The sequence below is a fragment of the Leptopilina heterotoma genome, unplaced genomic scaffold, assembly GCF_015476425.1.
Source record: "Leptopilina heterotoma isolate Lh14 unplaced genomic scaffold, ASM1547642v1 Lhet_142, whole genome shotgun sequence".
NCBI lineage: Eukaryota > Metazoa > Arthropoda > Insecta > Hymenoptera > Figitidae > Leptopilina > Leptopilina heterotoma.
Genome location: NW_025110861.1, coordinates 2,019,638 through 2,034,115, shown reverse-complemented (window position 1 = coordinate 2,034,115; position 14,478 = coordinate 2,019,638). Strand labels below are relative to the sequence as shown.

General features: G+C 28.0%; 1 protein-coding gene across 1 annotated transcript in view; it reads left to right on the top strand.

The window, feature by feature from the left end:
• The first annotated feature begins 1,380 nt into the window (after nucleotides 1-1,380).
• The window catches only part of LOC122498089 (peroxidasin homolog), an 88,666-nt gene continuing 75,568 nt past the window's right edge, over nucleotides 1,381-14,478 (top strand). Inside the window, exon 1 of the mRNA XM_043605650.1 lies at nucleotides 1,381-2,797. Coding sequence (XP_043461585.1) covers nucleotides 2,737-2,797 — 61 coding nt within the window. The 5' untranslated portion in view covers nucleotides 1,381-2,736. The remainder of the gene's footprint in view (nucleotides 2,798-14,478) is intronic.

Genomic DNA, 14,478 nt, shown 5'->3' with positions numbered 1-14,478 from the left:
TGTCGAAAAATAAAAATTCAAAGACAACTAATTTGGTTGAAAATTTGTTTAAAATAATTGATTATAACAATTATTTTCAACAGCTAGTAAAATTATTTCTCTCTTAAATAAGAATTAAAATAATTTAAATTATCAATAATTTTATAATTATAATAATTAATTTATAATAATTAATAATTAATTTAATAATTTTAATAATTTTCCGTGCAATGTTTTATAAATAAATTATTTTATTTCCAATGTAGATAAATTTTTTGTTTATTTATCAATAATTTATTACTTATATATATTTTATTTATTAATAAAATGTTACTAATTGATTTAAAATAGAAAAAATTTAATTCGATTGAAATTTACGAGTTCTAGGTGATTTTGAACGTTAGCTTGCACACTGCGTCTTTGCTTCCGTACCCATTTTAGACCCTGCGCGCAAAGACAAAAAATACTATATCTCCGAAAGTTTATGAGTCTCCATCAATTTTTTTTTTGGAAACTACTCTTGAAATTCTAAGGAATCAAAATATCGTTATTAGAAAAAATTAAAGATACGCTTATCATCAAAAAATTTGTTGAAACAATATTAAAAAATTTTTTTTTTGCAAATGTTTTTTAGTTGTTAGTAAATAATAAGTAATCTCTGAAAAAATTATTAAAATCCATCCATTTGTCTCGGAGATATTTCGTTTGCAAAATAAAAAAAAAATTTGAAAACCCTGTAAATCCGTAAATTTTCAAAAATTTTAAAAATCGCTTTTGGAATTCTTATTTGCATTTATTCCCTCAAAATTTCATAAAAATCGAAGAACTAAGGGGCAACTTTGATCTCTGTTAGACATAATTTGACCCAGTAGCATATGGCACCGTATAACATCTACTTTTTCCCATCAAAATCTTACCATTCATGTAGTGTACACGCAGAGGATATTAAAATAATAAAAATGAATTTCGTTACATATTAATAAGATATCAAATATAGTTTCTAAAAAAATTTTATTGAACCCCTAGTAATTGGAGTTAGAGTTTTCATTTCAGTGCCATCACAAGGCTTCAATATAAAAGTGCTTTGCCAGTGAATAATTATTGCATTCCCGACAGTCGAGTACGTTTTTCTCGTTTGCAATTTTATTTTTTGATTCGCCGCTTGACTAGTGACCTAACCCAACCGCATTTTCAGTGACTCACTACTACATGGTATAGTCAAGTTTTCGTGATGTTCCTCCACACACGCCAAAATGCGTGAGCGCACTTCTGCTTATGCTCTTTCCTCCAATATACATTCTCACTTCCAGTGTGTGTCTGTGTTCATCTTTTCAGGGGGTGGTTTTCATATCGCGCATGCTCTTACGAATGAGAATTTCCCCAGTCAGGGTGAATCTGCCACCGAATCAAGACGTGCACCTGTATAGTGATATATATCACGTCACGCTTCAAGTTTTTTGTGATAAAGAATCTCCTTCCACTGATTTTCACAGATTTAATTAATTCCTTATCAATTATGACTAATACTTGTCATGTATCCCGAATATCATGAAGAAAAAAATAATTAAAAAGTGTTTAGAAATTTAAATTTTTACCTAATTTCCCGCTAAGGTTAATGTATTTACAATTTGTGTACTGGAGAAATTTGATTTTTTCATTAAATGGGTTAGGAGTTTAATTACGTCTTCAAAAGTGAAACAGAAATACGAATGGATGAGTTTCGAAGACGAATAATGAGAATGATAATTAAGGATTTCGTCAAATGGACGAATTCGAGGATGGAAATTGACATTTTTTAGAACAAACGAAAATTGTGATGAAAGTTCATTTGTGGAGTTTAATGAGAATAAATAATTTTGATACATCCAAAAATGTAATTTTGAAGATTTTTCACTAACTTTTCAAGAGGTATAGAAAAATTGTGATTTATGAATTTTGAAGAAGAATCGCAGGGAAGTTTTACAGAAATTTGCATACTGTACAAGAATCAACGAGATTTATTAAAAAAATTGAATAAACCTTAATGAGAATAATGAAATATTATTCAAAAACTGACAATTTTTATTGAAGAAAATAGTTAGAAATTGTAACTAAACTATTTTTTAAATAGAAAGTGCAACAAATTTTCTTCGGAAAGAAGAAACGTTTATAAAGAACTAAGAACCTTAACATCAAGGAGTGAAAGATTGAAAAAGTATTTTCGCTTTGAAGAAAACAAGTGGAGGGATTTTTCTCTAGATTGGAAAGAAAAATAACACTTTATCTATATAGAAAGGGCATGAGTAACAACTCGGATAAAGCTTTTCGTTTCTTGTGATGGTGCATAACTCGCTCAAGGATCGAATGCAAGTGACGATTGCGCGAAAAGTTTTGTAGTGATTACGTTAAAGTTTTGCCATCAAAGTTTCGGTATCGTTTACACTGGAGGGCTAAGAGAAGTTATCATGTTAGTGTGCACGTGCATGTTATGTATGCGAGTTAACATGTTTTCAAGTGTAAGTGTCGTCGCCTTTCGCGAAAGTTGCTAACGACTGCCGTAAGTATCATTCGAGCATAAATGTCACATCATAAACTACACAAGGGAAGCACACACAGATTTAATTAAGAACTTGGAGGCACTATAAAAAAAGTTGAGAGATTTGATGATAATTTTATCAAAAGCCCTCTCGCAGGGTTATGATTCATGGGCTGAAGAAAAGAGAAGAGACGCTAAAAAGAATGTATTTTCTTTGAAAAATCAAGAGTCACTAAACGGAAATGGCTTTGAGATGGCAAATCAGACTTTACATTGTCGCCATATTCATCATATGCAGAAAAGGTATGGGTCTTCAATATACAAAATACATAAATATTTCTTTTTAGTTTTTTTGAAATGTCCTACAATTTTAATGCGTGAATGAAATACAATGGTAAATTATTTATTCTGATTTATCTAGAATGGAATTTTTCATTTCGATGAGACCATAGACCATAAAACTGGTAGATTCAATCTTTTTTATGAACCTATTTTTATTAAAATTTACGGAGTTATTAGACTCGAAGTGCTGTCGTTTTTCGTGTATGGGTACTTTTCTAAATTGAAAAATTTCGTATTCGAGCTTTCCTAGGATTTGTATAGAGTTTATGGATACCAAAAAGTGTGAAAACCTCACTTCAACCTATATATATATGAACAGGATGGCATGCAATCTAAATCCATATGAAACCATAAATTTTGGATTCTAGTTTTATTTTTTATGCCATCGAATACCTTTTAAAGATCTGAACTGCATACTGCATAAAAGTAAAAGAAAACAATTTTTGAACTTCATAATATATTTGTGTTATGAAGTATGGTATGTCATTGTCCACAAAAAAAATTTTCAACGTTCAAAAAAATTATGTTAAATGATTTTTAGCTATTTTGTTTAAAAAACAGTTTTGTCTAAATTTATGATTGCTTATACAAACGTTTTTAAAAAAAAATTATTCCTTTTTTCAATTGTGTATAGAATATTTTGTAAATCATTTATTTAGTTCTCAGATTGTTATCTTATATTTCTATAATAAGAGTTAAACCATAAATAAAATTAACCAATCAATTTAGAACTGTTTAAATAATTACTGTTATAACCATGTACAGCACGCGGCAAGTTGTATCAGCAAATTTTTTAAGCATGGCAGCTTTTATGCGAAAATGGCGAACTTTTTAATCTCTTTTTTGTTTTAATTTATTACAGGAACAATTGATTTATCGATAATGGTAATTATGGTTATAAAACACTTGATAGATTTCATAATTTATGCAATTTTCTGAATTATAACCAGCCCTCAGTTCCTCTATATGCAACAGTGAATGTTTACACGATATATTATGCAATTAAAAATTAATTTTAAAAAATTAATTTAAAGTATACATATGCAATTGGTTTTCATATTAAAAATATCTAAAATTAAATGTTAAATTGGATTAAAATATTTGTGGACTTAAAAAATTGTTTAGTTTTAAAATAATAATTATTATTTATTAATATATTGAATTGAAAAATACAATAAATAATTTATTAAATAGTAAAGAAGTATTCATATTTATTTATTTCATATGTTATTTTTAATTAGTGAATAATACCCTAGTCTTCATCAAAATTTTCAGAACAATAGTTCATTATTTCGCTCTTTCAAACATTTTGTACATTATTATATTTGTTAAATTTTGTTTAACCATACATTAAAAAAAAATAAAAAAAATATAAAAAAAAATTTTTTAAATAAAATAAAATTAAAATAATAATAATTAAATAAAATTTATACCTTTCATCTTTTTTAAATCCAAATATGTTATATTTATCGAAATGTAATGAACAAACTTTGTAAATGAATGGAAATCAAATAACTATTATTTCACTAATTTTAAAACAAAGCATGTTTTTCTAAAAATTTTACAAATGAATTTTTAAAAATTTAATAAAAGAATTTTTAATCACAGATAGAAAGGATATACATACGAACAATTTCATTAAAAATTGGAGTATTTGACAAATGAAATTTATTGTATAGAATATTTGTTGTTTTAATTAAAATATTTTAAAATAGAATAAACGGAAAATAGTGTCCTGCATTCTTTAACCGTTGTGTGTATGTGTGTTGGTTCCAATTATTTGATGATGTGACATCTTAGATTTGTTTTCGTTACCATCACCAATTCAGGTGAATAAAGTGATGGTGGTAGTTGTAGTAGTAGTAGTAGTGTAATTAACGTTGGCCCTTACTAACGTTATTAAAACGGAATTGACTGCGCCGGCGCTTTGCAAAGAAGGAACATAATGACTTTACAGACAACAATCTGTGCCACGCCAACAGTTAGCATTCACGAAGAAAATAAGATTTTTCGTTTATTGCTACGCAACGTGTTTAGTAAAAAATTTACATGAGAAAAAAAAGTGGCGCCCCTGGCGGTTCAGTGATCCTAAGCCAACATTTCGTTTTACTAACAATCCGTATAGTAAAGCCGAATAATTAAATCGATCCGTCGAAAATTAATAAAACTTTTCGTTTTTCAGAAATAAAGTAAGAGAGTATTGTTAAAAATCTAAAGTATTAAAAAAAAGAATATTAATAGTAATTTTAATTAAATATTACTGTGCAATCTGTTCGTTTTAAAAAAAATAAGTCCGACATTTTGAATTTTTAAAATCTGACTCCAGATTCGTAATCAGCGATCCCAAAAACCCCCGAGTAACAAGTTTCAAGTGAATTTGATCAATTTAAAAAATTAAGTCCGCCATATTGGATCCGCTATTTTGAATATTTTAAAACTGACTCCAGATTCGTAATCAGCGACCCCAAAAACCCCCGAGTAACAAGTTTCAAGTGAATTTGATCAATTTAAAAAATTAAGTCCGCCATATTGGATCCGCCATTTTGAATATTTTAAAACTGACTCCAGATTCGTAATCAGCGACCCCAAAAACCCCCGAGTAACAAGTTTCAAGTGAATTTGATCAATTTAAAAAATTAAGTCCGCCATATTGGATCCGCCATTTTGAATATTTTAAAACTGACTCCAGATTCGTAATCAGCGACCCCAAAAACTCTCTAGACATGATCCTCAAAAAATTTTATATTGTTGGTTTGATACAATTACATTTATTATAAAAAATCGCCTTTTTAAGTTTGTTTATTTATAACATTTATTTTATCAACAAAAAATTTTTTCATCTTTGTTATAATAACAAATGTTTTCTGATACAAGTAGTATGCTTTTCGTCATAATCAGGTTTTATTAATTTATTAATTTTTATTATCTATGATTATACAAATGATAAATCAAAAAATTATGTTTGAAAATGATATAATCTAAATTATAATATTCCAATTAGTATGAGACAGAAATAGCATTTAATTTATAGATCCTAAAATTATGATTAGGATAATTATAGAAGAGAGATGGATCACGTTTTATATTTTCTTATTTATAGCCAAAATTTTACAAAACGAATTTTTAGCCTACGCGAGTAAAAAATTACTGTTTATTAATTTTTTCTATTTTTAAGTTCCACAAAGAATATTTTGTAGTTTCAAACAGATTGGTTACTATGTGTGGTTCAAAAATACTTACATGGAGAAAAAAATCGGAATTCTTTTGCTCTCACTCCCTAGGAATCCAATTTATCGAATAAATGCCCCCATTTTTTCAATACATAGTAATACTAAACCGAGCCTCAAAGCTTTTCAAATTTCAATTTTAAATTGTAAGAACCATTTTTTTTTGTAAGTTTGATATAAATTGTAGAAAAGCCTATATTTTTTTAATTGGAATACGATGATTATCTTCATATAGAAATATGCGAAGTATGAGATATTTATAATTATCATAGGCCAGGAGATTGAATAGGAAATTTTTTTACTGGCTGTGCGCAGCTCAAACCCTGGTTGATAGTGTTATCCGAAAATTGATGTATAAATTAGAGTAATATTTTATATTTAATTATTGAGATTGAAAAATGAATATTTGTAAAATAAATTAACGCAATATTTAGAATAAATTAATGGTAATTTATTAAGTTATTAACATTTAAAGTGATCGATGTTGGTTTAATAATGCGACGTTTGTGTGTATTTGAGATGGTAATTATAATGAAAAGCGAACATATTGCCACACATTTTGCACGACAGATGCGGCAATATAATAATATAATTTGTATTTAATATTTAATTAAATAATAATTTAATAATATAATATAATAATACTCTTTTATTAACATTTTCTTCTTTATATTTTATTTCTTAAAAATAAATTAAAATAATTAAAATTATTAATTCAATAATACAAATGGTTATATCTAAGTAAGGATGAAACATTGACAAAATTAAGTCCTTTTTAAAATAAAATTTTCTACAAAATTCTTATTCTTTTTTTAAATGAAAGAAACTGTAATGAAATTGTACATTTTAATAGAAATACGTTTTATTCCAGAAAATTATATTTAATAAAAAGTCAATAAATTTTACACCCTGTATTACTCAATTTTACTGTTTTATTCGTTTATTATAGGTATTCTTCCACATATTTTCATTAATATTGCATTCATGTTAAAATTGATTTTATTCTTTCGAACATTCTTTCAGAAAAATATCGTGGTCACATTGAAAAATATTGGATTTTCTGGATTTTATATATCATATTTACGAAAAATTGATTTTCCATTTAAAATGCGAGGGAAATTTGAAGGGCTTTGAGACATGGTTTAATATTGTTTTATTAAAAAAAACAAGGGTCTTTTTTTAATAAACTTTAATCCTGGAGGGTGAGATTGAAAAAATGTCGACTATTTCATTTATACCCTATGATCCAAAAGTCGAACCGCAATCCAGAAAAATGTACTTTTTTATCCTCAAAATATAGATTCGGTTTAGAGTAGTGAAAAAAAATTCTGAAATTAGCTAAAATTAAAAAAAAAACTTTTCGAACTTAAATTTTTTTTATAATATTAATAATAATTAGTATTATTATTAAAAAAACGGTTCTTAAATAAAATTATTAAATTTTTCTTTCGAAGCCCGTTAGGGCGCCACATTACAGATGTAATTTTAAAAAAGGGGATCATTAATTATTTCTATTTTTTCTAACTTCATTCAATTGTTATTATAAATAAATGTCAGTTCATTGCCACGCACTTTTAGAACATTTTAGAAAATGATGAAAGAAAATAGTTTGAAACAAGTGAAGAAATATCGCTTCCTAAAAGGACTGCAAAGTTTGTTTGTTATAACGCTAAAGAAAGTAAGTGATATAAAAATAAAATTTTTAAATTTTCATCCTATTTCAGAAAGTACACAGAGTAAACAATTTAGCATTAAAGATTGTGTTTATAAAATAAAAATGTTTAAAATTTGCATTGCTTGGTTAAAGATCGCTGCTTTAGTCTAAGAAAAAAGAGAGATCAGGTTTGACTTTGAAAAAACTCATTAAAAATAACTTTTTTTTTTTTTTTGCAATAATGGCCACTTTATTGACCTGTGAGCAGCGGTTAATAAAGTATAATTTATTGTCCTAGGTCAATAATGGGCACTTTATTGGTTAAACGTCAGAATTAGTTGTATTATTAAGATAATGTTTAAATTAAAGTCCAGTACTTTTTATTTTTTCATTATTAATGTTTTCTTACTTTTCATATGTTTATTATGTTTATTATTTGGAATATCTTGAGAACATCCTAGAGATGTCCTAATTTCCGAATATGACCAAGACGTCCTTAGGATGTACTGGAATATCAATTACTTTGAGGGTAAACTTCCGACAAAATTCTCTGCTACTTTCGTGAAGTACGTGCATATAAATGTCTCCTTAATTCTGTAATCCATGCAGAATAAGTTCGAATTCCGAAGGTCGAAATAGCCTAGAATAATGCGCGAAGTTTTGAAACGAGGTACAAATTGTAATAATTTGGGGTCAGCTGTATGGGAACGTTTGCGAATGATGTCACGTTTTTGGTGTTAGGAGGAGCGGTCTCTATACTAAACGTGACATAAAGTATTTTTCTCGTGACAAAGTCAATACAATTGCAGGGCAAGGGGAGGTGAGTGGAAATCACATAAAAGTGACATCATTCGTTAACTCTGCTATATTTTAAAAAATATTGTTGAAAATACTGTTTTTATTTACTTGAAACTTGAAAAAATAATGTACTTGAAATAATAATAAGGAACTTGAAAAAATAATTAATACGTGTTTTTTATCAGCCGTGATACACTTTAAGAGGTTTAGACTACCTCTTGAAGTTATGGGGGTGTAAAAATTTAAATCAGTAAAATCTAAAATCCAATTAAAATTATTGTGTAACAATTAGACAACGCCTCCATATGAGGGTTTTTGAACTCGCTGATTATAAGTTTGATGCAAAATTACCGAATTGACTGTTGACGTCAAATTCGTGATCGACGAGCTCAAAAAACGATTTAACTGTCCGAGGTGTCTATGATCATCTCTGGAACATCCCAGGAATATCCTAGTTTCCCTGGACCAATGTTGATGAAAATTTAGAATGAAAAACAATAGGTAAAAAACAAAAACAAGGGCAGTTAAAAAATATTTTCCTAGTCGCCATGGTAACATCAGTCATTATGTCGGCAATATCCGTAATCATTATTTATTTTGATTCGAAAATTTTAATTTAAAAAAACAACATTTTCGGAAAAAAGTTTATTTGAAAATCGGACATTTGGAAAATTAAACTTTTCGGGTGCAGTCCTTTTGGGAAATTGGATTCGGTAATTTGACCAAAAACGGTTATATGATTCGCATTACCCTAATGTCTAATTTTTTCTTATCACTTGCATTTCTCCTTGGTGTTAAACAATCTTATTATAAAATAATGGTTTACCCAATCTCACGTTTTTTAAACCAATATAAATTTTTGTTAGGCGACAATCGGAGGCCCCACATAACCAAGAAATTTAATAGAGCCAAATTAATACTTTTAAGTAGAAAATGTTGCACAGTTTCAATAAGTTAGATTTTTTAAAATAAATACTTATTTTGAAACAATTTATTTAAAAAAGTAGTGTAAAACCTAACGCGCAAAAGTTTAACAGCAAGAAGACTCAATCTGCATACTCCAAGAATTTGTAATGGATTGGTTTTTCTTCAAAGAAGTTACAAACTTTGAAAATCCCGATAAAATAAAGAATGATCAACTTTTAAGGTAAAAGTTTTTATATTTCTAAGCTAATTATCAAAAAAAAGTAAGTAGATAATATTAAAATGAGATTAAAATACTTTTTATAAAAGAATTCCTAATTTACTGAAATTAAATTACTTTGCTGAAAAAAATGTTACTAACTATGATCAAATATTAACTATAATACAAAAATATTCTGTATTATCTGTAATTATATTATTTTCTCATGAATCCAGTCAAATTTTTTTTTATCAAATAGACACATAAAAGACGCTTTCAGAAAGCAGACAACAGGGAGTAAAGCCATTCATTTTTTCCCATGGGTAAAAATGTCTCATGGTCCCATGAGCTTCTTTCTTGCGAGGCTTCTTGCATGTCGAACAAGTAAACGACTTTTATTCCTATCCCTGTCGTCTGCTATCTGAAATCGATACTTTTGTTCCTTTGAAATAAAAATATCTTAACACGAGAACAAAGGCAACCCAATTTATTTACGATGATATTTGTAGCAATCATTACGTTGCTTCGCCTTTGCTTTCTCATTTATAAAAAGTATTTTCTTAAATCGACATGCACTTTGTCATATTTCAAAGCAGGAAAAAAAAATATGTTTTAAAAATATTCAAATTTTTCAAAAGATTAAAAATACATTAGACGAAATAGAATAGTTTACATATTATACATACATGATATTTTTAATTAAATAAAAGACCAAAGAGAAAAGCTTATGAAAAATTGAAATTTATTTTTATATATATACTAATTTATAAAGAGCAAGTCGAACAGGCTTCATATATGACACAGAGGTCACAGCACTTTACTAATTAATGGAAAAATAACATAAATCTTCTCTCATTAATAAACATTGACATACATAATAAATGGATATTTTTAATAAAGAACAATATTTTACTTAGTTTTTTATTTTCCCTTATTTTTTTTAATCTGTTTTTTAATTAAGAAAAATTTGTTGGAATGTTTTTTTTATCAAATAGCACTTCTCAAAATAAAGAAAATAATTTTTTTAATATTTGCTTATGAAGTAAACATTTTTGTAAACATTCCAATTTTTAAATTGAAATAAAATTTCCATAATTTGTGTTTCATAAATTTTTACAATAATCTTTATACATCGTTTCAAAACTTTGAGGCCATTACATTTATTTATTTTGTTAAATATTTGCGAAATTAAGTTATTAGGCTGTTTACTATTAAATGTTTTTTGATTTATTACACGCGAGCGGACTTTTAACGTTTTTTGAATAAATTCCAATGGATAAACATCATTGGAGTAAAATATTTTTAAATTTTTAAATATTTTCTTCATGAAAGAAATAAACTAATAAGATAATTGTTAGTAAAGGAATTAAAAGTGTTTAAAAAAAGGTCAACATGGTCTTTATAGGCACACAAGAAGCTGTCGTCAACATAATAAAAAATAGGTGTACAGTTGAAATCCTTTTTGAGTAAATTTAAACAATCAATTTCCAAATCTTGCATAACCATGTCTGCAAACAACGGTGAAATAGGTGAACCATCGGAGTACCAAATATTTGTTCATTAATTTTGTCATTGAAATTGAAAAATATTAGTTAAAAAAATTTAGCATTTTAATCTTAATAGAAGTATTATTATCTATTGCGAGCTAGAATTTGTTAACATCAATATGTTAACAGGATTATTATCATGTTAATTTAAAACCTAAATTATATTTTATTTTTCAAAAAATTCAATTTAAAAAGTTAATATGTTTATAGAATTTTGATGAAATCACAGTTTTAGATTCTGTTTAATTTACAGCTTTTAATCCGATTTTAATCCCTTCGTTCAATTAGGGATTAATTTCCAATTTAGGTTCAGAACCGCATAACAATGATAACATAATGCACCTTAGCCATCATGACTGCAGATGCGGTAGACACTGATAGATCCAAATGAAAAAGAGGATATAAAAGAAAGAGAACTAAAGCTTCTCAGAATTCCAAAATATTTGCATAAATAGTTTATACATATATATGCAAATTAATAATAATAATAATAATAAAAATTTAATAATTTAATAATATAATAATATATACATATTTCCCTATATTAGAAAATGATACCACCGCCGCTTTTTCAAGAACCCCTATTATTTCAAGCACTCTTATATCAAACCCCCTTACATTGAACCCCTCTTTCCATTAATCCTCCTCATATTACACCCTCTCATATACAGAGAAGGTGATATCAAATATGACATTCCTTTTCATCTCCCCTACTTTCCTTAAAAATTAGGAGCAAGGAAAAGAGGTCAAACTGCAGTAGATAACTTTAAAATTGTAGAAATATTGGATTTCTGTGATTTTTACCATTATCTAATTCCGGATAATCTTTACGTTTCATTACCTCATGATACCATAAAAATGGTCTTTAGAGAAGCGTCTGTCTGCAGAACATTTGACCTCTATGATAACTTGAATGAAGCCTCGCATTCGACAGCCACTGCAAATTTTAATTTTTACATTAATTCAATAATTTTATTTTGAGTAATTTTAAAAATGAACTTTTTAAAAAAGTAAAAAACATTACCCTTTACAAAATTTGTAATACAATAAAAGACAAGACAGTTACGATTTTTTCAATCTTCACTATGTAATATACATAAATTTACAATGTTGGAAAACATATTATAATTAGGTATTTTATTTTTAATTTTATTTCCATTGGTGCCATTTGCTTTAAGGTTGCTTTGCCCCATAATTTTAGAAGCTAAACAGGGAACGTTCATAAGTCACGTTTTTGAGGATATGAGAGGGGTTTCTACTAAACGTGACACAATGTATTTTTCACATGTGAAATTGTATGAAATTACGTGACAGGGGGGAGGGGAGGTTAAAATATCAAAAAATTTCGTGACATCATTTGTGAGAGCTTCCACAGTCTAAAAACGAATGAACCTTATGGACTTTTTTTATGGCAATATAAACCAAGAGAACATTTCGCACAATTTTCTAAAAATAATTTTTTTTTAATAATTATAATTTCTGGAGTAAATATAAGAATTAAGAAGATGTAATTTAGTAATTATTTTAGTAATAATTTATATTTTATGATTAACAAAATTAAACTCAATGAATAAATGATACATAAAATTATTGTGACTGCAACAAACCTAATAAATATCCCCTTGCCGCGCAAGAAAGATAAGTTTATAAATTGGGTCAACTCATTTTCGATTAAAACAATGCAATTTATTTTCAAAAGGAAATCACTCCACTGACTTTAAAACGTATTAATTTAAATACAAGTTATTAGAATTTCCATTATAATATGAAATAAGATACACTGCTCTGTTCTCGAGATCGTTGACAGTTATTAGTCATCTGACTTAAGTACAACCATTACTTAATTACTTTTCAGAATTGTGAAAAGTAATGAAGCATGTTCTCAGATGTGACACGTAACTTGCACCATGTTTAGCCCTAGGGGTGAGTACATCAATCCAGAAAAGTTCGGTTTTATCAAAATAGGTGCTTTGTATGCTACACTCATTGAAGTGAGTTTACAATTTTCAATTCTTTCTTGGTGAAGATTCTATTCTTTTACAAATGATTTTTCTTCCTCAATTGAAAATGGCATCTGCTGTAAATATTAAGAAGTTTACAAAGTGTGTAAGAAATATTTCACGTGTTTGTTCCCACGTTTGTCAACCTGATGGGTCGTTGGCTAAATACTGTAAGCCGAGGTCACTGTCTCCATCAGCTGATTCCCAATGTTCTCAGTCTGTTGTCATTTTGGAATGCATTATAGGCGCCATGAAACAACTGACGCAAACTGTCTTTCAAAATTTTACAATAATGACAAAGAATTTTAAGGACATAAATGCCAAACTAGATGACACACTTTCTAGACTGATAAATATGGATGGTAGAGTGGTCGATCTGATGGATCGTCTTGTTGTTGTTGTTGAGGAAACACTTGACAAGTTTGAGGTGGACCGTTCACAATTGAACAACCCTTTACTCAGACTAATGCTTGCATCAATGAAATTATTGAACGAAATGAAAAAAGTGTAATCTAGTATTGTTCAATCTTCCGGAAACTAACACTCCAAGCACAGATTCTAGTGTGACTCTATATCCATTCCCGATTTTTCATAAACTGGTGCTCTGCTTAATGCGTCTGCTATCGTATTATTTCTGTCTTCAATATCGAAATTGAAATCCTGAATTTTCAAAACTCATCTCGTAATCCTCCGCTTAGTAGTTTACAAGATTTTACAAAAGATAATGCCTTATGGTCCGTTATGATAATTACGCGAATGTCCAGAATATACGATCCAAATTTTGAGTAAGCTCTTTACGATGGAAAATAGTGCCTCCTCCACTCTGTCGTAAAATCCGTCAGCTTGGCTCCTTTCAACGAACGGCTCGCGAAAGCTATGGGTAAGTGTTGTCCGCCTTCGTCTAATAGCACGGATCCTATCGCTACTTCGCTCGCATCTGTTTGTAAATAGAATGGCTTAGATAGGTCAGGGTAACTAAGACTGGTATATTCACAAAATAGAAATTTCACACGATTAAATGCTTCCTCCTTAGAAGAATCCCATTCCCATTTACTTTCTGCTTCTAATAATTGAAGTAGGGGAAAAATAGTCAATAGAATATTGTTTAATTTTATACCAAAGTCTAACTCAAGAAAAACAGTTTGCAAAGAAAAACCAAGTTTTCGCCAGTTAATGCTGATGAGAGAATTAATGTCCGGATCATAGTAGAGTTTCTCCTTTGTTACAAATCCATTTACAAATTCGATAATTATTTTTTCACTCTATAGTATATTTCTATTTCATTAAAGCGTG